Source organism: Rana temporaria, chromosome 10 (genome assembly GCF_905171775.1).
Source record: "Rana temporaria chromosome 10, aRanTem1.1, whole genome shotgun sequence".
Taxonomy (NCBI): Eukaryota; Metazoa; Chordata; class Amphibia; order Anura; family Ranidae; genus Rana; species Rana temporaria.
This window is the reverse complement of record NC_053498.1, coordinates 33,037,135-33,062,026: the sequence shown is the minus strand read 5'-3', so window position 1 is coordinate 33,062,026 and position 24,892 is coordinate 33,037,135. Positions and strand designations below refer to the sequence as shown.

The 24,892-nt window shown below is 44.5% G+C and overlaps 1 protein-coding gene across 1 annotated transcript in view; it reads left to right on the top strand.

Moving 5' to 3' along the window:
• Positions 1-7,694: 7,694 nt before the first annotated feature.
• RRAS (RAS related) overlaps positions 7,695-24,892 on the top strand; it is a 69,259-nt gene continuing 52,061 nt past the window's right edge. Inside the window, exon 1 of the mRNA XM_040327500.1 lies at positions 7,695-7,928. Within this exon, the coding sequence (XP_040183434.1) occupies positions 7,827-7,928 (102 nt within the window). The 5' untranslated portion in view covers positions 7,695-7,826. The remainder of the gene's footprint in view (positions 7,929-24,892) is intronic.

Sequence of the window (24,892 nt, the reverse complement as noted above, 5' to 3'; positions counted from 1 at the left end):
ACAGACAGAAAAGCGCAAAACGGAATCAGCTAAAGCAGCCCCAAGGGTGGCGTCATCCACATGGAACTTCCCCTTTATAGTGCCGTTGTACGTGTTGTACGTCACCGCGCTTTGCTAGAGCATTTTTAAAAAACTATGGTGTGTGGGCAATGTCGTTTTAATGATGAAGTTGGAAAAACGTCATTTTTTCTACATGCCGAAAAACATAGTTTTTTTTTCATGACAAAAAATGATCGTGTGTACGCGGCATTAGGCCCCTTTCACACTGGGGCAGGACGTGCGGTGGCGGTATAGGGGCGCTAAAATTAGCGGCGCTATACCATCGGAATTGCCGTGGAATTGCGCGGTATTCGGCCGCTAGCTGTGCAGTATTAACCCCCGCTAGCGTCCGAAAAAGGGTTAATGCCAGCTATAAATCAGTGGATATTTTACCTTTGTTGTGGTTTACATCACTTATTTTAAGCGCTTATCATTTATCTCTTTTCATTTATATGTTTTGTGTATTGTGAACACTTTAGATATAGCTGCCTCAGATTCACTGTTATTTATCTAGTTACTTTATCTGTATACTCACAGTAGCGCATTAGATTTCATTACATATAAATCAGTGGGTTTAGTTCCGCTTTAACAGTCTTTTTGAAGTAACTAAACTTAATTTGTAAAAACTACGAGCAGGCAGCTTTTTATTTCAGAAATTACACGTGATGTCTCTTCTGTAATAACACATACTTGCCTGCCTGCAGTCTTCTATTGGATGTACACTGAGCTGTGCATGCACAGCTCATCCTGGCTCACTTTTGCTGTACTGACAGTGGCGGTTGGTGCAACACCCCCCACGCGGTCGGTGGATCAGTCGCACATCCCCCGTCGCTCGATCGTCAGCCCATCCAGCCCCATACTTACCCTATCTAGGTCGCGGGCAGCACTTCCTCCTCTTTAGCATCACCCAGTGTCTCCTCCTCCTTGGCTTCACGGCAGCTTCCCCTGCGTCTTCTGCTCCTTGGCGGCCAATGCGATCACTTATCCTCTTGGCCAATCGGGTCTTAGGACCTGCTTCCTGATTGGCCAGGAGGAGAATCATGAAGACAATAGGGTGGTCTTAGGGCGCTGTGCTCTGCACTAGTGGGACCACATTTCCAAACTACCATTCAGGGACACCCTCCCTTCCCAAAAGTCAGCTTGTGCTGTAACGAATCACAGCACAGTGATTGGACACAAGAGGCGGGATTTATCATTTCTCCAATCACAAGCAGGGGGCGGGATTGTGCTCCCCCAGGCATTTCCGGCTTGGACAAGTACTGTCATGGATGTGGCGACCTTTTTTGGGGGCATCAGATTGGCCCTGGGGGGTGGCTGTGTCAGTTTAATTCCGGGACACTGTATTGTCCTGGAATGAATGTGTGCGGAACAGACCTGCAATCCGGGACACGTGGTCACCCTACTCTGCACCCAAGCCCACCCCTTTTTTAAGCTAACTGGAGCCCCTGGCTTTAATCACGTGCTCCAAAAAAAAAAAAAAAAACCCCATCGGAATCCATGTATCTGGCATCCTGCATGTAGATTAGGGGCCGAATATATGAATTAGGGGGGTGGCGCCCCTGCGTCCCATATGGACGGGCAGCCACAGTACCGAAACTACTGACTCCGCAGAAAACCTGGCACACAAAAGTAGCTTGGGAGAAGTGGCTGGTGAGGGGTGTAACCACTACATCTCTGGAAGCTGGAGGTAAGTGTTTTTGAAAATGTAGTTCCACTTGAAAGGATTTTGGTTGGTGTCCTTGAGCCCTGCACCTTGTCATCCCTGCTTTTGCACTGCTTGTATGAGAATGTGTGCAAGCTGCAGTATTACACCGTTTGGATGTTTTATGTCACGTTCCAGAGGGATCCATTTTTCATAAGTGTCCTGCTGTACTAACAGACAGATCAGCCCACCTTATATGGAGCCAGCTGTGTGCAGAAGCAGCCGCACACTTCCCAGGGTAGGCTAGACGTAAGATAGAAGACTTGAAAAGTGGAATCTGAAGTCACTCATTCATTTGTCTAAAAATCATGTGTAGTTTTAGTAAAGTGATCCTAACAGACAGACAGAGGCAGAGCAGTCCGTCTGTGGGACTGGAGGATAGTCTGTTGTAGGAATGATATTTTTCCATGTCTATAGTACCAAAAAGTTTTCCTCAAAGAAGTGGGACTTTAAATAGATTTGCACTCCATTTACTATGGTTTCCTATGGAACACGTTCTGTAGTGCAAATCTGCTACATGCAAAAAGCACATATAGGTAGATTCAGTAAGAGTTAGGCCGACTTATCAGTAGATAAGCCGGCCTAACTCAGAATCTACGCCGACCTATGTTTAAGTGTATGCTCAAACAGAGATACGCTTAAACATATCTAAGATAGGACGGCTTATCCAATAAAGCAAATTAAATTAATTTAAAAAACTGATTTAGGGTGCGGCGGGAGGGTGGAGGGGTGGGTGAGGGGTGGAGGGGTGGGGAGGGTAGATATAAGGGAAGTAAATTTGGAATTCAGGAGGCTTTTTCTACTTAAAGCGGGAGTTCACCCATTTGTAAAAAAAAAAAAATTCTCCCCTTAGCTTCCTGCTCGTTTTGTCTAGGGGAATCGGCTATTTGTATTAAAATATGAGCAGTACTTACCCGTTTTCGAGCTGCATCTTCTTCCGTCGCTTCCGGGTATGGGTCTTCGGGAGCGGGCGTTCCTTCTTGATTGACAGCCTTCCGACGGTCGCATCCATCGCGTCACTCGTAGCCGAAAGAAGCCGAACGTCGGTGCGGCTCTATACTGCGCCTGCGCACCGACGTTCGGCTTCTTTCAGAAAATCGTGACGCGATGGATGCGACCGTCGGAAGCCTCTCGGAAGCCTGTCAATCAAGAAGGAACGCCCATTCCCGAAGCCCATACCCGGAAGCGACGGAGAAGATGCATCTCGTAAACGGGTAAGTACTGCACATATTTTAAAATAAATAGCCGATTCCCCTAGTAAAAACGAGCAGGAATCTAAGGGGGAAAAGTGCCCTCTAAGGGTGAACCCCCGCTTTAACTACAACGACTCAGGGGTAGGGGGAGGGCTTGGGGTAAAAGGCTTGCTTGTGTATGTATTATGTTAAGTGTTCGCACGCTGGTGCATTAATTTATGTAATTTATACATGCAAACAATAATAAAATGTTATAATTTGTGCTTCAAAACTTAGAAAAAGTTGGGTCATAAAGTATAACGAAGCAGAGGGGAAAACAAACTATAAAGTCGATTAAAGAGAAGGAATTCTTTGTTTTAGAATAGCCATGTTCTGACATCAATCCTATTAAATGTAAAATGTTTTGAACTGAATTATGACATTGTAATAAAATTTAACTAAGATAGGACGGCTTGCGCCGTCCTATCTTAGATTGCAATTTTTCGGATGGCCGCTAGGTGGCGCTTCCATTGCGGTCGGCGTAGATTATGTAAATGAGTTTGTACGCCGATTCACGAACGTACGCCCGGCCGCCGCAGTCGAATTACGCCGTTTCCGTAAGGCCTTAGTAGGCCTAAAGTTATTCCACCTATTAGGTGGAATAACAATGTTAAAGTATGGCCGCCGTTCCCGCCGCGAGGTTCACATTTTTAACGTCGTTTGCGTAAGTCGTCCGCGAATCGGGAGTTACGTAGTTTACGTCCACGTCGAAATCAATAGGCCCGTACGGCGTACTTAGCCGCAATGTGCACTGGGAAATGTAGGCGCCCGGCGGATGCGCAGTAGCCAAAAAACGTCAAAAACGTGCGGTCAAGCCTCATTGCCATTAAACACGCCCCCCTCCAACCCATTTGAATTAGGCGCCCTTACGCCCGCCGCGTTTACACTACACCGCCCTAAGTAAGGAGGCAAGTGCTTTGAGAATCTTGTACTTGCCTCTCTTACTTAAGGCGGCGTAGTGTAAACACGCTAGGCTACGCCGACCTAGTTTTGCGCGCCCCTACCTGAATCTACCCATAAAACTGCATAGGTGTGAATCCAGCCTAAGAACCAGAGCCCAGAAGCTGTCAAGATGACAGACCATCCAAGGATGGTTTTTAATTTTATGTTTTTCACTCATATGTTTTGGTTTTATCCCATGTTTTGTATCAAGCCTTTCATCATGATGCGTCCATTCATGTAATAAAATTCACTATATTTTTTCACACACCTTCTGTCTGTAATCCATTTAAAGTCCCACTTCTTTGAGGAAAACTTTTTGGTACTATACGTATATGGGGATGGGATCAACAGACAGCACTGTCGGCTAACAAAGGCAAATCCTTCCCTTTTTCATATCTATTTAGTGCACCCAAAAATCACCCAACAGACCTTCACCCAAAAATCAAGGAGCGGTGCAGGCGACCTGGCCATTGAGTAGCTGCAGGGATTGGACATCAAGGAGCGGTGTGGGGATTCGGGCATCAGGCAGCTGCAGTGATTGGACATCAAGGAGTGTAGCAGGTGTCTGGGCATTGGGCAGCTGCAGTGATTGGACATCAAGGAGCGGCACAGGGATCTGAGCATTGGGCAGCTGCAGGGATTGGAAATCAAAGAGCGGCGTGGGGATTCGGGCATTGGGCAGCTGCAGGGATTGGACATCAAGGAGCGAAGCAGGGATCTGGGCATCGGGCAACTGCAGGGATTGGACATCAAGGAACGGAGCAGGGATCTGGGCATCGGGCAACTGCAGAGATTGGACATCAAGGAGCGGTGCGGGAAACCTGGCCGTAGGGCAGCTGCAGGGATTGGACATCAAGGAGCGGCGCAGGGATCTGAGCATTGGGCAGCTGCAGGGATTGGAAATCAAGGAGCGGCGTGGGGATTCAGGCATTGGGCAGCTTCAGGGATTGGACATCAAGGAGCGGAGCAGGGATCTGGGCATCGGGCAACTGCAGGGATTGGATGAAGGAGCGGTGCGGTGGACCTGGCGGTAGGGCAGCTGCAGGGATTGGACATCAAGGAGCGGCACAGGGATCAGAGCATTGGGCAGCTGCAGGGATTGGAAATCAAGGAACGGCGTGAGGATTTGGGCATCGAGCAGCTGCAGGGATTGGACATCAAAGAGCGGCATGGGGATCCAGGCAATGGGCAGTTGCAGGAATTGGACATCAAGAAGTGGTGCGGGGGGGATCTGGGCATTAAGCAGCTGCAGGGATTGGACATCAAGGACGGGGATCCGGCATTGCATGGGCGTCTGCTGAAATTTTTTCAGGGGGGGGGGGCCCTTCGGCAGCGGCGATACACATTTAACCCTTTCTTCAAGGGCTAGCAGGGGTTAAAAGCGCCCCGCTAGTGGCCGAATAGCGCAGCTAAAACGATGGTAAGACTTTTTAGCGACGCTTTACCGATAACGCGGCCAGTTGGCAGTGGAAATAGCTCTTGAGATAATTCAGCTTCACTCCATGCCCATATAAATATAGCCTAGAGAATGTACAGACCACCCTTCAGCACAGACCCCCCCCCCATTAGCACAGACCCCTCCATTCAGCACAGATGGACCCCCCCTTCAGCACAGACCCCCCATTCTGCACAGATCACCCCTTCAGCGCAGACCCCCCCTTCAGCACAGACGGACCTCCCCTCCCCCCATCCCATTCAGTATCTCAGATCAGCCGCCTGTGTACACATAAACACTGGAGGGGGAGGCGGCTTCACTCTGCTCGCTGTGTCTGTGTGACATCCGGCCCGGGACCGATCAGACAGCCCGCGGCCACGAGACTCTTCAACACCTTCTCGATTTTCCAGGGGGGGTCAATTGCCCCCCCTTGCCCTATGGAGCGGACGCCCATGCGGCATTGGACATCAAGGCGCAGTGCGGGGATCCAGGCATCGGGCAACTGCAGGGATCGGACATCAAGGAGCATAGGCTGAAATAAATAGGCTGCCGTACGCACAACGCACAGGAACGTGCTCATGCTTGTTTGCATCTGTGTGTATGAAGCCCTTACCCTTGATTTACACTACTGTGTGCAATGTGTGCATTTCCGTGCGTTTTTATGTGTGTGGCATGTAGGGCATTCATTTCAATGACCATCCTATGTGTAAAAAGCGCAGAGAAGAAGTCCCTGACTCCATTCCAAAAAATGCATGGCACCATGAAGTTTGGTGTGTGTGTGAAAATGTGCGCATTAACAATTTATTACACGTTTGGTAAAGAGCACAAATGCAACGCACATATGTGAACCCAGCCTTCACTTGTGCGACTTGAACGTTGTGCGATTTTGCTGCGACTTGAAGCAATGCCTGTGTAAGTAGCGCAGGGACTACTCTGAAGTCGCACAGATATGAACGGTACTCATTGGAAATTATGGGGTACGACTTGTCATGCGACTTTGCAGCCCCAAGTTGCACAAATGTCAAAGGGGACAATGTGTGATAAGAACGAATGTCTCTTGTGGTTTGATTGGCCGCTGATGTGAATGACCCCCAATAAAGGGACAGCCTATCAGAATACAGTGGCCCAGATTCTCAAAGGGCTTACGACGGCGCAACGCAATGTACGCCGCCGTAAGTCCTAATCTGGGCCGTTGTATCTATGCGACTGATTCTTAGAATCAGTTACGCATAGATATCCATTAGATCCGACAGGCGTAAGTCTCTTAAGCCGTCGGATCTTAAATGCAATTTTTTTTTTGCCCGCTAGGTGTCGCCTCCGTCGTTTTCCCCGTCGAGTATGCAAATTAGCAAAATACGCAAATTCCCAAACGTACGCGCGGTCGACGCAGTGAAGTTAGGACGTTTACGTTAAATTTGCGCCGCGTAAAGTTGCTCCTGCTATATGAGGGGCAACCAATGTTAAGTATGGCCGTCGTTCCCGCATCGAAATTTTAAAATTACGTTGTTTGCGTAAGTCGTCCGTGAATGGGGCTGGACGCCATTTACGTTCACGTCGAAACCAATGACTTCCTTGCGACGTCATTTGGAGCAATGCACCCTGGGATATGTTCCGGACGGCGCATGCGCAGTATGTTCGGCGCGGGAACGTGCCTAATTTAAATGCTCTGCGCCCCCTACCCGCCGAATTTGAATTAGGCGGGCTTGCGCGGGGGGATTTACGCTACGCCGCCGCAACTTTACAGGCAAGTTCTTTGTGAATAAAGCACTTGCCTGTTAGGCTGCATTCACACCTTGGCGTACAAAATCGCGGTGTTTTGTCCCGCGAATTGCGGCGACAAATTGCGGCGTTTTGTACCGTGATTTGCGGCGACAAAACGCCGCAATTGTGAATGCAGCTGTACCCCCCTCTATGGAGATGGTTTACATCTCCTATGCCGAACGCCGAAAGCCGCCTGAAAAAAAGGTCCGGGACTTGTTTTCAGGCGGCAGGCGTACGGCGTTCGGCGTGGAGATGTGAACCATCTCCATAGAGGGCAATGTGAAATCATCCCTCCAGCGTCTCAGGGGCGGCTGCGGCGTCGCACTACAGGCGTATATACGCCTAGGTGTGAACAGAGCCTAAAACTTGCGGCGGCGTAACGTAAACCAGACAAGTTACGCCCGCACAGTTTTACGCCCATATACGAGAATGTGGGCCAGTGTGTCTATAAGGACTTAGGACCGCTCGGATACCCCCGGTGACCGCCTCGCATCCCCTCACCAAATAGGGAAGAGTGTGTGCAGAGGCCCGGGCACCTCTCCTCATTAATATTTATGACTCGGCCCCGCCCCCGAGGCGGAGCTCAGGATAGGGCAGGGCCGCCATTTTTTTGCAGGGACGGACTGTACGGAAAGTTTGTGAGGTGAAAGTTCTCCGTTCTGTGATTTCTGTATTCCCGGGACCGAGCACCGAGCACACCACACACCGAGCGACTATGAGCGCCAAGGAGTCGTCCGCCCCGGTGGAGAAGTACAAGCTGGTGGTGGTGGGGGGAGGAGGAGTGGGCAAGAGCGCCCTCACCATCCAATTCATCCAGGTAAGAGACCCCGAGGATGCCAGCTCCACCCCGGGGCCCCTCATCTCCCACCCCGGGGCCCCTCATCTCCACTCCGACAAGTGAGGAGCAGGGAGGGGTCCGTCTACCTCAGGAGATCACTCCGCTCCATTCTTCTCTATGGGAGATTAAAGGGACGGGAGCTGGAAAGAGTCCATAGAGGGAGATCATGTCCCACCCAGACCGGGCACCGCCACACTGCTTTCTATGGGAAGAACAAACCCAACATGAGATCTACATAACAATAATATTTACATTAGACGTGTAATCATGGCAATATACTATGTCTTTATGTGCGGGTACATTATGTATAGTTATATTTCTTATGTATATGTTTAAATATGTTGAGGGGGATTTTTTATTTATTTTTTAATAATAATAATAATAATAATAAAATTCTCAATATATTATTTAAACCTATACATAAGAAGAATAACACTAGAATATATACATATTTTACATGACTAACATAATGATCCCTTACTATAATTGCATAATAAAAAAAAAAATATATATATATATATAATTTTATTATGCATAAATAGAGTGTGTGTGTATATATACACACACTTCACATATTACACAATATAGATAGACTTGAGTGTTTTTTTTTTTTTTTAAATAATAATTCAATTGAATATATATATATATATATATATATATATATATATATATATATATATATATATATATATATATATATATATATATATATATATATATATATATATATATATATATATATATATATTCTCAATTGAATTATTATTATTAAAAAAAAAAAAAAAAACACTCACACAAGTCTATCTATATTGTGTAATATGTGAAGTGTGTGTGTGTATATATATATATATATATATATATATATATATATATATATATATACACTCACACACTCTATTTTATTTATGTAGTTATAATTCTTAGGTAGATGTTTTATGTTGATCAGATACTGTGAGAGAGAGAATTTTTTTTCCCTTTCTCTTTATATTAATACCTGATCAACATAAAACATCTACATAAGAATTATAACTACATAAATAAAATAGTGTGTGTGTGTGTGTACTTCACATATTATAACTACATAATACACAATATAGATAGGTGTGTGTGTGTGGGGGGCTGCTACTAACGATTATTTTCATAATCGATTAGTTGACTGATTTTTTTTTTTTTTTTCAAGAAGTAATTTTCACTGCGTTTTTTGCTTTTTTTTTTATTTATTTTTTGCTTTTTTTATTTATTTATTTTTTTATTTTATTTTTTACATTTTTTTTTCGCCAATTTTGTTGTTGGGCAGATTAAAAACACAAATTGCCGCAAGAAGGCATTAAAAGCACAGTGGTGTGACCCAGGCCTGAGATGTTTAGTAACATAATGGAGTTAATGTATTTATTCACGTGTTTATTTAAGTATTTTTTTCTCTTTTGTATATTCATTGACCTATTACATTTAATAGATAGTTCTCTGAAGCGGAACAAAAAAAAAAACCATAATGGAGTTAAAGTGGGAGTTCACCCGAAATTTTTTTTTTTCTAATTAGATTGATGCTCATTTTGTCAAGAGGAATCAGGTATTTTTTCTTTTTTTAATCAAAGCAGTACTTACCGTTTTAGAGAGCGATCTTCTCCGCCGCTTCCGGGAATGGTCTTCGGGACTGGGCGTTCCTATTTGATCGACAGGCTTCCGACGGTCGCATACATCGCGTCACGAGTAGCCAAAAGAAGCCGAACGTCGGTGCGGCTCTATACGGCGCCTGCGCACCGACGTTCGGCTACTTTCGGAAAATCGTGATGCGCTGTATGCGACCGTCGGAGGCCTGTCAATCAAATGGGAACGCCCAGTCCCGAAGACCATACCCGGAAGCGGCGGAGAAGATCGCTCTTTAAAACGGTAAGTACTGCTTGGATTTAAAAAAAAATACCCGATTCCCCTTGACAAAATGAGCCTCAATCTAATGTTAAAAATTAACTTTTCGGGTGAACCTCCACTTTAAAAAAACTAATATTAGTACAAAAAGAAAATAATTGATACTGTAAGGGGTTAATTTTTTACTGTGGGACAGTGAAAGTAATATTTACAGTAGAGATTTGCTATTGTTGTACTATAAAGGGGTAATTTTTTATTTTTTTTCCTCTATTATGTTACTGGCTGATCAATTCTGAAAATGGTAATCGATTAATTTCATAATCGATTAGTTTCAGCCCTAGTAAAATAACATATTTAAATTATTGTTAAAAAAAGACATATAGTATAAGATATATATTTATGTAATAAGAAACTTTATCAACACTCTCATGGTTCTGATTTCTTGGCTGAATTGGTCGGTTTTTGCGGTTGGAAGTTTGCCGTGTGTATGAATGGTCTGCACTGACATTGGTGTGAGAGATATCTACCTCTATATATCTATATCTCCTATTAGTGTGTACGGTTGGCTAACTTTTTACAGCCTAAGCGAAGAAGAGAGTGCACAGCTGGCCACACACACTGGCAGATTTCTGAATAATAAAAAGTTCTCTGTACATCCAATGACTTGACGAATACCATCAAAGTTATTTTTTTTTGCCTTTTTTTTGGAGTGAATGAATTTTCCCAAATGAAAACTGCATTTACTATTAGAAATGCCAACAATTTTCTATCCCGCACAAGTTTTCTCGTCGATACCGTAGAAAATGACGGTTGATTTGAAACCACTAATTGATTAGAAAATTTAAACAAACTTTCATAAAATGAAAAATTGTGAACCAAGGGCCAAATCCACAGCCCCGCAGCGCAACGTAACTTAAGTGATTTAAGTTACACTGCCGCAAATTTCCTAAGTTAGGTATAGATCCACAACACACTTACCTGGAAATTTGCGGCGGTGTAACTCAAATCCGTCCGGCGCAAGGCGTGCCGAATCTAATGGGGCGAGTCCCATTTAAATTGGGCGCGCTCCCGCGCCGGACGTACTGCGCATGCTCCGTCGGGTAACTTACCCGACGTGCATTGCGCTAACTGACGTCGCTCCGACGTCATTTGCTTAGACGTTAACGTAAATGGTGTCCAACGACGTAGAGTTTAAAATTTTGACGCGGGAACGACGGCCATACTTAATAGGGCTTAGTCAAATAGGACTCAGCCCTATTTTTACGCGGCGTAACTCGACGTAAACGATGTAGATTTAGCGCAACGGGCCCGTCGGAAAGTTTGTGGATCACCGTAAGTGTTCATTTGCATATTCTAGGCCGGCCGCAATGGCCTCGCCACCTAGCGGCCGGCCTAGAATTGCATCCTTAAGATCCGACAGTGTAATTCAATTACACATGTCGGATCTTCTGCCTATCTATGGTAAACTGATTCTGTGGATCAGTTCCAAAGATAGAAACAGGGATAAGACGGCGTATACCTTTTGTGGATTACCCCCCAAATTCTTCTAGTGTATGGTCAGCCTAACAGATTTCCCTCCTTCACACTGGAATGCATGGATGGACGATTCCCCCTGCTGGGCTCTTGTATGCAGGCAGTGATTGGACAGATTTTCACCCAGCTTCATTGATGGGTTTTATTTTTTTGTTTAGTCGAAGGCTGTTGGGCAGTAGGGCTATCTACAAAACAAATTTTGCCTGATTTTACAGGAATCGGGTGAAATTCACACTCTGTATGGATGGCTGAATGCTGATGAGCGTTCTGCTACTGGAGACAAGTCGCCATCGGGGATCCCTTAGTAAAAGGCTGCCTGTGAATGACTTCCTCTGTAACCAGATGCAGTGAGATGTCTCTGGCCCAAGTGCTGATGATGGGAGCGACATCTTGCAGCATCTGTCTACAGAGGGATCGATTTCCATAGGGACAAACAATCGGCCTCTTTAGTGATCCTGACAAGTTTGACAAATATGCAGCAGCGGGATTGCTAGGGGCAGAGTCGCATGTCTGACCAAGAAGGGGGGGGGAAAGTTTGCTACAAATACATCACCGGTCTGACACCAGCCTTAGGAATACTATTGGGTAAATGTCAGATGGGCTACTCTGCCACTGGCAATTTGTCAGGATCACTAAGAGGATGCCTTTCTGTCACTATGGAATCGTTGTCACTGTAGCTGAACCTGTGAGATGTCCCTCTCATCGCTAGCAGTCAGGATTCAGCAGAGTTTAGGCCAGGATAGAGAGCCATATCACTGCATCTAACTACAGAGGGAGCAAATCCATAGGGACAGGCGGTCTGCCTTTTAGGGATCCTGCGACTGGAAATTTGTCTCTAGCAGCAGAATCGCTCATCTGACATCAGGTTTAGATTGCATTCACACCTCTGCTTTATGGTGTGATATTTAAAGCTGAATTCCAGGAACTGAGCCACTTTGTATACAGTGAAGGCACACTATGAGTTAAAGCGGGGGTTCACCCCCATTTTTTTTTTTTTTTTTTTTTTTTTTAATATTACACTCAGGCGAGTTGTTAGAATGACAATCGGCTGTTTTTTTTAAGATTCTTGTTGTGTGTGTATATGTGTGTGTGTGTGTGTGTGTGTGTGTGTGTGTGTGTGTATATATATATATATATATATATATATATATATATATATATATATATATATATATATATATATATATATATATATATATATATATATATATAATATATATATATAGAATATGATTCGGACCGGCGCATACAGCGTGTCACGAGTTGCCGAAAGAAGCCGGACTGGGAGTCCGCTCTATACGGCGCCTGCTCACCGACGTTCGGCTTCTTTCGGCAACTTGTGACGCGCTGTATGTGCCAGTCGGAATCATGTCAATCAATTAGGAACGCTCAGTCCCACAGATTATACCCGGAAGCCGCAGTGTGTGTGAGTCCCAAGAGGTGCATGCCATCTCCTGAACTTATCTCTATTTGTATCTGACGGGTTTATGGCTCGGTAGAGTAACTATGCCCGCCCCTCCCCTCTGCTGCCCATTCAGAGAATCCTTAGAATTTTGTGAACAACAGTCAACAGTCACATCTCCATGATACACATGTGACTTGTGCAATCCATTTTGTTTTTGTTTGGTTTATTCGTTTTCTAATGAATTTTTAATTTTTTGAAATAAAGGAATTCGAATCAGTCTAAAAATGTATCGACCACTCCAAATTCTGTGTGATGGAATAACTGGTTGGTTGTTAAGGAGTGGACCAACTGCCGTGTCCTTAACAACCGTTTACTTGTCAGCTGCCGTTGGGTTTCCCCACTGACAGCTGAAAGAAACAAAAGAATGCTGGAAATGGTATGGATTTTAAGAAAAACCATGCCGAAAAAAAAAAAAAACTGTTGGTGGATCCCCTTCCAAAATTCATACCAGACCCTTATCCAAGAATGCAGCGTGACAGGTCAGGAAAGACCTCCTGAACCATACCAGTCCACAATGACAGTAGGCAGTTTTTCACAATTCCTTTTAAAAATAAAATATTCCCTGGTGTAGATCCATCGCCAATCACGATGTCCGCCTCCAACCCCCTGAAAAACCTCTGGTTCCGACGAAGACACCAGCCATCTGACAGCTCTTAACTAACCCCCGTAACGTCACTGAGTGGCACCGGCCCTTTGTTACGTCTCTAGCCCAGTATGCCCTCAGTCAACGTCACAAGGGGATGATGCCACCAGATGGTCCCGCCCCCTTAATTTTTTAAGAGCTGTCAGACGGCAGAGCTGGGACCGGAGGGTTCTCATGTTTCTTTTTTGGGGTTGGTGACGGGCCTCATAACAATGAATATATATCTATAATAATATACACTTTTTGGTGAAGTTAGGGGTACTATATGTACCTCTACTCGCCCACATGGGGGGGGATTTGGGGACCCCCTTGTTAAAGGGGCTTCCAGATTCTGATAAGTCCCCCACAATTACCGGCCAGGGTTGTTGGAAACAACCTTGTCTACCTGGTATGGATTTTGGGGGGAACCCTAAGCATATATTTTTTTATTTTTTTTTGTATGGAGTTCTTTTTAACCAGCTGACAGCTCATGAGTCATCGGTTGTTAAAGACGCAGTGGTCAGCTTCCAAACCAGCTATTCTTTACACAGATTTTGAATCGGTTTATCGCTTTTCAATCGGTCCAAATTCTAACCCCTCTGAAACAAATTTTTCAGTTCTGCAGTTGCTGTAATTCTGCTCTGATCTCCACACTTCCTGCTTGTCTGGCTCCTTATGAAAAATCTCATGGCAGCTTTTCACTGTGGTCCAAGCTGTGTTTCTAAAACTCCTCAGAACCAATCGGATTCATTTTAAAAACAAAACACTGCCCTGGATTTGGACAGGATGGCCTGGATTTGTCATAAGTTTGGGAGGTGGTGGGTGGGGGCAAAGAGATTCTTTCTGACATGTTAATGAGCGATATGATATCCAAGCATTAAAAAATCCTTTACATACCCTTTAAGCTTTGACAATAAGCCCTGGATCACAGATCATGCGTTGTGACATGTCAAATTGGCGGCAATTGCTGGCAATGGAATCAGCCTAATCAGTGCAATGCTGCATCTACAGCGCTGCACCGATTTCAAAAAGTAGTTTCTGTATTAATTTTTGCCATTTTGGCCCGCTCCCGAAATCGGGAGTGAAACTGAACTTGCACGGCTTCATTTCCACAGCCCAGTGTAAACCTGGGCTAAAACCTGGCAGCTGATTGGTTTCTATGCAGATCTACATCAGATTTTGCACTATAGCTTTAGTAAACCTCCACCCCATGAGAGCTAGTTTATCAAAACTGGAGCAGCCGTGCATGGTAACGAATCTGCTTCTAGGCTCAATGGCCCGGGTTCAGAAAGGAGTTACGTCGGCGTATCTCCAGATACGCCGTCGTAACTCCGAATATTTACGCTGACCGCTAGGGGCGCTTCCGAAGACTTCCGTGTCGAATATGCAAATTGGGTAGATATGCCGATTCAGAAACTTACGCCCAGGGCATTTTTTTTTACGTAAGGCTTTTTCCAGCGTAACGTTAGCCCTGCTATGAGGCGTACGCAATGTTAAGTATGGACGTCGGGCCAGCGTAACATTTTCTGTTGATTACATCGTTTGCGTAAGTCGTTAGCAAATAGGGCTGTATGTAAGTTACGTTCACGTCGAAAGCATTGACTATTTGCGGCGTAATTTGGAGCATGCGCACTGGGATACGTTCACGGACGGCGTATGCGCCGTAAGTCAAAAACGTCATTTACGTGGGGTCAGCCTTGATTGACATACAACACGCCCACTGCATGGATAATTTGTATTACGCGTGCTTACGCCGGACCACATGCGCTACGCCGCCGTAACTTAGGGTGCAGGTTCTTTCTGAATACAGAACCTGCCTCACTAGGTTACGGCGGCATATCGTAACGCTGGGCTTTCTGAATCCGGCCCTATGTGTTCAGTTGAAGCTAAGTCAAAATCTAAGGCGAAGCCTACTCCGACCCCCCCGTTCTAAGACTATTCTGTCTACCTTGTGGAAAAAAAAAGTCTATACTTGCCTTATCGGGTGGGTACCAGTGCCGGCTTCAGTAGTCCACTTTAAAGTGGAGTTCCGGCCACAATTTCACTTTTTATATATAAATACCCCTGTGATACACAAGCTTAATGTATTCTAGTAAAGTTAGTCTGTAAACTAAGGTCCGTTTTGTTAGGTTGTTACAGCATTTAGACACTTTATAAAATAGAAATTGACTGGGGCCATCTTAAGTGTGTGCATCATGAAGCCAGACTGTATGACTTCCTGGATTTCAGCTTTGCAGATCTCGCACATGCTCAGTGCTGCACAAGCAGTGTCAGATCAGGTTTCAGCGCCTGTACTGTCCAAGTCACATGATTCTTTGAGACTGGGGAGTGCACAGACTCCTGGAAAGTTACACCCACTACATTCCCAGGAGTCTGTGCAGTGTAGGTTAGGAAGCATTAAGCACCTAGGTGCAGGAAGTGGGAAGATTAACTATTCTGCCTAGCAACAACACTTTGAAGGCATCTAAAAAAAAATTGTAAAGGACTAATGACATTTTTTTAAAACTACTGATGTAATGTTATATTTATGGGTGGAACTCCACTTTAAGCTTTAAAAATGAAAGCTAGAGGCTGGTTTCTCCGGATTCTGTTGGCTCCAATCTTGGTAAATGCGCCTCCATGAATGTAGATGCTGAAAACGTTTAGCTGTTCATTCATACAGGTAGACGTGAATTGACCATAGACGGCCATTTTGGGTACATATGGGGGATATAAGACTTTTTCTGGAATAGAAAACACTAATGACAGATATCTATGCATTCACAAACTGGGGACGTCATCCCGTCTGGAGTTGTGTTTTAGATGTTTCCACCTTACCTGTTGAAAAATATCCTATGCGACCTGCTTGACGTATGCACCTGTTTTAATTCAATCATTTGGTTGAGTGGTGTGAGGATAGCGACGAGTCTTAGTCATTGGAGACAGATTGATGTTTGCTTGTTCTTGGGGAGACATCTGCCCCTTTCTGTAGCCAACATTGGGGAAGAGATGGACAGAGATTGTTAAACTGGAATTAAACACCTCAATTTAACGGTTTTGAAAAAAACTTTCTATTCCCGGCATGCCGGGATTGTTAACCGTCACATTTGCTTGTGATCTCAACCAAACTGTCAAACCATCCAATGGCTGGTGTCATAACTGATCACATGTGCAGCACCATGGCAGTTGCAAATCAAAGCTAAGATGGCGGCTTCCTTGGCTAAAAAAGGATATGACGGTTGCGTTCCTCTTTAACACATTTCTTGTTTATAAATAGATGAAAAAATCTGCCAACCATCTCCCCTAAAAGGAGTTTGTACTACTGGCACGTGTTTTGTAATGTTTTTAGAAAAATCGAGAACATGGTGTATGAAATTTAAACAGGATCATATCGTGCTGGGTTCACTTGCATTTGTTATTTCCTTTGGCGTGCATCACATTGTGTTGCATTCTTAGAAGTGTAGTGTTTCCTAGTAGTGTAGTGTTTCCTAGTATGTGTGTCTGGACAATTTTTTTTAATTTTTTTTTTATGAGAAGACAGTGTGAATGAGGTAAATGCATCTCCCTGAAAGTGCCTCTAAGCATGCGTTGGCTGCATTTGGCTTCCTTCTGGGTTCGATGCCCGTGTAGACAAGCCCTTTTATGGGTATAATGCTGAAAGATCATTTCCATGTGTTTTGGGTTCCTTTTGAGTTCTCTATTCTCTAAAATAACACTAGCCCAGCTTCATCCTGGCATGTTCACTTTACCTCCGTGTCCTCCGATTCTGTAAATGCAGGGAGCGCGCTCCGCCTTGTTGCCGACGGGGACTTTATGTATACTGTGATTCACTTTCAGTGTAATTTAGTTATTGCTCAAGTCTTCTGCTGCCATAGGGCACATCTGCACATTGTTGATTAATGCTGTTTTCAACATTGTATTGTAACCCTTGCAGGCCTGTTTAATAAAGCAGCGTTCAGAACCATCAATGTACAAAGGGCAGATATCCATAGCAGCCAGTAGGATTTCAAACAGAAGGGCACAGCCTTTTGAAAAATATTGGCACGTTTTTCACTAAAGTCACTAAAGGAAAATTTTTTTTTAGCTGAAATGACTGTTTACAGGGCATAGAGACATAATAGTTAACTGATTCCTTTGAAAAATGATTAAAAATTGATAAAAAAACAATCATATAATGTGCCTGCAGTGTAGTTTCGTTTTTGCTGTTGTTTGCTGGTTCTCTGATGTACAGAGAGCCACTAGAGGGCAGTCAGCCAATAGAGAGCAGTGATACTTTGTCTAAAACTCCTCAGCACCAATCCAGTTTAGTTTTACTCACACCTCCTTGATTAGTGACCACCGTGAGAAATCTCCCAGTACTGTGGTTATCAGGAAACAGGCAACCAGGAAGTGTCCAAAACAGAGAGGATTTACAGCAACATCAAAGCAAAAACGAACAATGAGGACATGAAACCAGGACTGCAGCAAGGTAAAGGAAGCTATTTAGCTAAAAAAAAAAATTCCTTTAGTGTCCCTTTAAAGTTGCAGCTAGTTGATGAAATTTTTTCTTTAAAGCTAAGTTTTTCACTCAAAGGTTGGAACTTCCGCTCATTTGTCTCCTCCACCCCCCCCCCCCCCCTCCCTACTAAGGTGCACCTCTCAGGTCTCTCTGGCAGTTGTCTCGTCATGGTGCGCTTGCTTGCTGGGAGTAGATTGTGGAAGCAGGTGGCTCCCAGTGAAAAACCTGAAGTTGGTTCACGAGGGTAAACGTCCCTGACACACATTATTTATTTTTCGTCGGACAAAGATGTGCAGTACTTGGGGCCGAAACAACTAATCGATTACAATTTTCATAATCGATTAATCGGCCAGTAACATAATGGGGTTAAAAAAACTAAAATTAGCCCTTTATAGTACAAAAATACAAATCGCTACTGTAAATATTACTTTCACTGTCCAAAAGTAAAATTAGTAGCGATTATTTGCTCTTTTTGTACTTATTTTTGTTTTTTTTTAACCCCATTATGTTAGTAAACATCTCAGGCCTGGGTCACACACTACAGTTCAGTTACATGTTTTCCAATTGGACACGTTCACATTCATGATTGTTTTTTCAGCTCCTGCATATTTGGAAAGGGCGAGGACTTTTTAACGCAAAACTGTGCTATTTTGTCTGTTTTTTTGGTTCAATATACTTCAATGGAGAAGCTGCATAAAAGCATGTAATATGTTTTTGCGGCAATTTGTGTTTTGTAATCTGCCCAACAACAAATTGGCCCAAAAAAAATCAATATTTTTTAAAAAATTTTAAGGCTATTATCCGATTAATCGAAACACCAATCGGCCACGAAAATAATCGTTAGTTGCAGCCCTAGTTTTGATCACTGTAAAAATGCCACGACGAACCTAAGGTGACGGCCGCTAATCTTCCTTTCTTTGTAATGAAGGGTGTACATATGTTCATGCACCAATTGTAAAACTGCGTACCCACTATACAAATTTCTTTGGGTTTATGAGAAATCTGCATCAAATGATCTGCTTGGGTGTCCCTGACATCCTTCAAGAGGAGTTTTACAAATTTTTGTGTTTGTTAGAAGTCGGCAACTACAAAAAGTGTAGCTGCTGACCTTTTTTTAATAAACACACTCGACTATTTCAGGATCCAGCGATGTGGTCGCTAGAAGCCTCGTCTCCTCTCCCCGGCATTTCAACTGTGGGCACCCAGCTTGCAGCTTCACAGCCGGCTGCACACGTGCAAGTCGCACTGCGCCTGCTGAATGGTCCGGCAGTCTACTGGGACATGTCCCAGAAGACTTCAGAGAGGAGAACTTCAGCCTAGGTGATCCAAGCAGAAGTGGGAATGGGTGCCTGTCTAAACTTATAAGTAAAAGTATAGCCAAAGATTGTTGGGCTATACTTAGCGAGCTGCTGAGAGCCTGAGATGCCCACTCCGCCCCGTCCACAGCTCAGCACTCCAATAAGAGGTGGAGGAGCAGAGCTCTCTGCTCACGGAGGTCTGAAGCAAGCCTAAACCAAGCGATTGGTGGTGTTCGATCGCTCGGTTCTCAGTGTAGTGGTGCCGGGGGACAGATGCAGCATCCACCAAGGCGCAAGTATGATTCAGGAAAAAGGGAACCCCCCCACCAGCTAAAAAAATAAAAATGGAAGGAGCCAATTGTAATACAGTTGCTGTTTGGGTATTCTAACAGGAGACGGTGGCAGCTGTCAGAATACATTGGCTGCAGAAGATTATCCCATCTGCACTGTATAGCTTGGATGGGGGTATCGGATCCTTTTAGCACAGCCTGCAGATAAATATCCCATGGCGTTGATTTACTTCAACTGGAGAGTGAAAAATCGGTGCAGCTCTGCATAACAGATTCTGGCCCAGATTCACAAAGCACTTGCGCCGACATATCTCCAGATACGCCGCTTAAGTGCAAATATGCGCCGTCGTATCTGTGCGCCGGACCCACATACTAAGATATGCCTAAAAACAGGCTTCATCCCACCGACGTAACTTGCCGGCGTAGAGTGGGCGCATATTTACGCTGGACGGATGTGGCGCTCCCATTGATTTTCTATTCAAATATGCAAATGAGGGAGATACAGCGATTCACAAACGTACATGCGCCCGACGCAAGTGCGCGTAAGTTATACGTACGTCGTAAAGTTATGCCCCATAAAGGAGGTGTAACTAAGCAGCATTCATGTAAAGGGCTGCACCAGGGAGCACAAGCCGGCGAATTTTACGTACTTTACGTTGGACGTGAATAGGGCTGGGCGTAGGTTACGTTCACGCCGTAGGCAGTGATCCGACGTATCTTAGGGAGTAGTTCCGACGTGATTCTGAGCATGTGCACTGGGATGCGTCCACGGGACGGCGCATGTGCCGTTCATTATACGTATCTGTCTGGCGCTCGGCCCATCATTTGCATGGGTCACCCCGACTTCCACCTATGCCGGCTTGCGCCTAGGAAACCCAGCACAGTTTTGGGAGCACTGGCTTTGTGAATTCAGTGCTTGCCTCTCTGCGCTGCGTCGCCGTAGCGTATCTTATTTGCGCTACGGTGGCGTAATGTGCGGCCGCTCTCTGTGAATCCTGTCCTCTGAGTTTTGTTATCAAAACTTAGGCAGGCCATACACGGTTTGAATCTCGGCCCGTTCAGCAGGAAGCAGCTGAGATTTGAACTGTGTATGGGCGGGCCAAAATGTACCAAATTGACTAATCAACTTGGGTACAATCGGCATGCCAGGTTTTATCTGCGATTATCACTAGCAGCTGCTAGCAATATTCACTGTTTTCTCCTAGCGGGGATGGCTTCCTACACCCCCCCTCTCCGGGAGACGATCATGGCTGGGCAGGAAGGATTCTGGCAACAACACTGTGGTGATGGGGAACTTGAGCGAATTACTTTCCAACCCCTGATTGCAGGAAAGACTTTTGCTCTGTGTACGGCGGTTCAAAATTGAACAAGCAGAAGTTAGAAGTGGATTTCCTACCACCATGTACAGCTGCACCAGATTTTGCACTCTCCAGTTTTAGCAAATCCTCCCCAATGTGTGCAGCCGCCTAACACTGTTTCATACTGTGGATTCAGTTAACATTCCAGCCTGTGTTGGAGGATTATGCTGAGACTTCTGTGTTTGTATTGAGGACAGATTCCTGACATGAGTTGTCTACTGTTTGATCTAGTTTGCCCCACCCTGCTCTGATCTATTACCTTAGGGCATTTATTCTGAGTTCTGTCTCTTTTCTAATGCAGGTAAAAGTTTTTTATATACTTTTAGCAATTTTATCCCCCCCCCCCCCCCCCCCCGTAGGTTTATCCAATAGCATTTTGAAGGAATTTACATTTATCTAAACCTACAGCAAAAATGTAATCTATTAGTAATATATTTAGTGTTAAAGTGGGAGTTCACCCGAATTTTTTTTTTTAAGATTAGATTGATGCTCATTTTGTCAAGGGGAATCGGGTAGTTTTTTTTAAAATCCGAGCAGTACGTACCGTTTTAGAGAGCGATCTTCTCCGCCGCTTCCGGGTATGGTCTTCGGGACTGGGCGTTCCTATTTGATTGACAGGCTTTCGACGGTCGCATACATCCGCGTCACGAGTAGCCGAAAGAAGCCGAACGTCGGTGCGGCTCTATACGGCGCCTGCGCACCGACGTTCGGCTACTTTCGGAAAATCGTGACGCGATGTATGCGACCGTCGGAAGCCTGTCAATCAAGTAGGAATGCCCAGTCCCGCAGCCCATACCCGGAAGCGGCGGAGAAGATGCATCTCTAAAACGGTAAGTACTGCTTCGATTGTAAAAAAACACCCGATTCCCCTTGACAAAACGAGCCTAAATCTAATGTTGAAAAAAAAGGTTTTTGGGTGAACCTCCACTTTAAAGTGGTTATAAGGCCTAATGTATTTGTTTTTGCTGCCCCTGAACACTTTTTGTTGTCTTATCAGTACACAAGGTCATTTCCAGGCAGTTGTGTTTTGCAGCATTTTTTGGGAAACGCCAAATGCTTGTAAACGCTGCTTAACGTGGTAAATCGCGTTTTAGCAGCGTTTCGTTTACAGACGTTTTTTCATTTTAACCAAAAATATTTTAAAAACGCTCCTAAACGTAAACACAACTAAATAGATGTTTCTAAACATCGGATTCTATCTGTCGAATTAAATCGTTCACGTGAGGTTAAACAACAAGTTTAAACAACATTCCGTGTACACGAAGCCTAAACGTGTCCATCACTGCTCTGTTCAATGGTTTTGCACAGAGCAGCCCTGGTCATCTTCTTTTGGTAGGTGCCCCCATGCAAAGCTGCAGTGGGACAACACTGGATCTGTTGGACATGTGATTGTGTAAAACCAGGCTGATAATGCATAACAGGTAGGCTTATTAAAAATATCAGGGGGAGTAAGATTATTTGCTGTTATAGTTTCCCTCTTCCTTCCCCACTTTACGGAATCGGACAACTGAGGCCTTACGAAGTCTTTTATGCTAGGTTCACACAATGAATTGCCTTATGCATTCCTGTACATTTTACATGCGATTTTTGCCCATTGATTTGAACTATTTTACCATGCAGTCTGTTGCAGGCAAACGCACTGAGTTTGCGGTATCATTAAAATGGTACTGACCCCCTACTGCAGTTCGCAGGGGCAGTGCATTATGAATGTGGTGTGGGAAACATGCATGGATTGTGTGTTTCCTGCACAACATTCTAGTTATGAACCAAGGGTTTACATTGGCCATGCCTGTGTAACGGAATCGAATAAGCCAGTTTCCTGATATAAGAGGTGCTTTGAAGACAGCCCTGAAGACGTAGATGGGGTCCCACTGTGCCAGTATGGCCAGGGGAAAAGATTTTTACAAAAGGCAATGAATATTCCTGGGGGCTGGAGTTGTCCAATTACAGTTTAAAATGCGACTCCAGGATATCACCTAACCGACCCCCCCCCCCCCCCCCCCCAACTACTGGTATAGAAAAAAGGAATCTCTTCAAATGCCAATTTTTACTTGCCTGAAGCCATGGTGGCGTAACAATCATTCTGTTTTACTTCCTGTGGTCACTCTTCGGGTGTCCACATCTCTCCCTCACAATGTGGATATCTATTGGTAAATGTGACACTTACAGCTGCAGTGTCCTGTCTCATAGGGTCCAGGGGCATGAGAACTCGTAGGGGGTGGGGTTGCCCAAAAAGATGACAAGCAGGGAAAATATTCCTGGTCCTCAGGGCAAGCTATTGGCATTGCTCATAGAGGAAACTTTGATCCATTACACTGCAGGGTGACTTAGAAGAGGTTTTTGCAATCAAGAGGAGTAATGTATTTTATTTTGTATTTACATTTTTTTATCTTTTTTTTTTTTTTTTTTTTTTTTTTTTTTTTACTTGGAATTGGGCTTTAAGTGTAATACAGTAAAACCTTGGATTGCGAGCATAATTTGTTCTGGAAACATGCTTGTAATCCAAAACGTGTGTGTGTGTGTGTGTGTGTGTGTGTAAAAAAAAAAAAAAAAAAAAGTATATATAATTTCCTAATAAGAAATAACAAAAACTCCAGATGGTTTGTTCCACAAACAAAAGGTGTCACTAGGTAATGCATAAAGCCGAATTCGGCAGGAGATACAGGGTATGAAAGAGAGGCGACCCTAAGACCCGGTCTACACTGGGGCGACATAACAGGCGGCTCAGCCGCCTGACGTGTCGCGTCCCATTCAATGCAATGGAACTGTTCTAATTGGAGCGACGCAAGTCGCTCCGACTTGGAAAAAGGTTCCTGTACGACTTCGGGGGCGGCTCGGGGCGACCTGCATTGACTAAGTGTAGCAATACGGTTACATAATGAAGGTTCAACATTTTAACAAATCAATAATCGATAATGTAAATGGGCACATCTAGGTATGCTGTCCTCATAGACCATCTTCCACACTGCCAGCTCTCACCACTGTCATTCCTTCCACGCTGCGCTCCACGACCGCCTTTCAGATCGCTCTACTGCAGAGTTGTCTTCCCGGTCAGGATTGCAGACTGACCGCGGTGAAAGCCAGCAGTGCTGAGGACGGTCTATGTGGACAGCTTTACCCCAGATGCCTGCATACTTGGATGTTTTAATCATCAACCATGTGAGTTGCTAAATGTTGTTGTACCTCCATTAAATGTAATAATATTGCTACACTTAGGGGCGCCTCTCTTCTACTCAGTTTCTGCTTGTATTGCAAGACCTCACTCGTTTATCAAGCTAAAATCTATAAAAAAAAAATATTGTTCGCAGGCAAAGTTACTCGCAATCCAAGATTTTACTGTACCTGGTTTAATAAAAAAAGCATAAACATGTGGCGCTTGCTAGATAATAGATATTAGTAAATAATCAATAATGAACAAATCTGAAGTGCATTTTGTATAAGGCCCCATTCACACCTAGGCGTTTTTACGCCTGAAGCGCACTGCTCACAAACGCCAGAGGGGAGAATTAACATTATTCCCTATGGTGACTGTTCACACCTGAACGCCCAAACGCCTGTCGCGCGAAGCTCCAACAAGTCCCGGACCTTTCGACAGCGGCGTTTGAGCGTTTTTTTTCCCCCATAGAAAGTAATGGGAAACGCGCGGATTGAGCGACAACGGGCGTTTGCTATGGGCGTTTCGTCGCTTTAATCAATAGAACTTGCCGCCCATGCAGAAGATTAAAAAAAATCTACCAACATAGCAACAAGTGATGAAAAGATGATAATTTTTCCTATTGGCTAAAATAAGAAACGCCGAAGTACAAAAACGTTGCACGACGCTGTATGCAAACGCGCAAATAAGCATGAATACGCGCGAAAAAAAACGCCCGAAAAAACGACCGAACGCCCTACGCTCAGGTGTGAATGCAGCCTAAGGAAGCAAATCTTCAACAAACATGCAAAAACACGGTAATGTGCAAAAAAGCAGTTCAGTATGTGCAGGAAAAATAATTTTCAAAGATAAAGTGATAATTAGTGCAAAAATTATAATG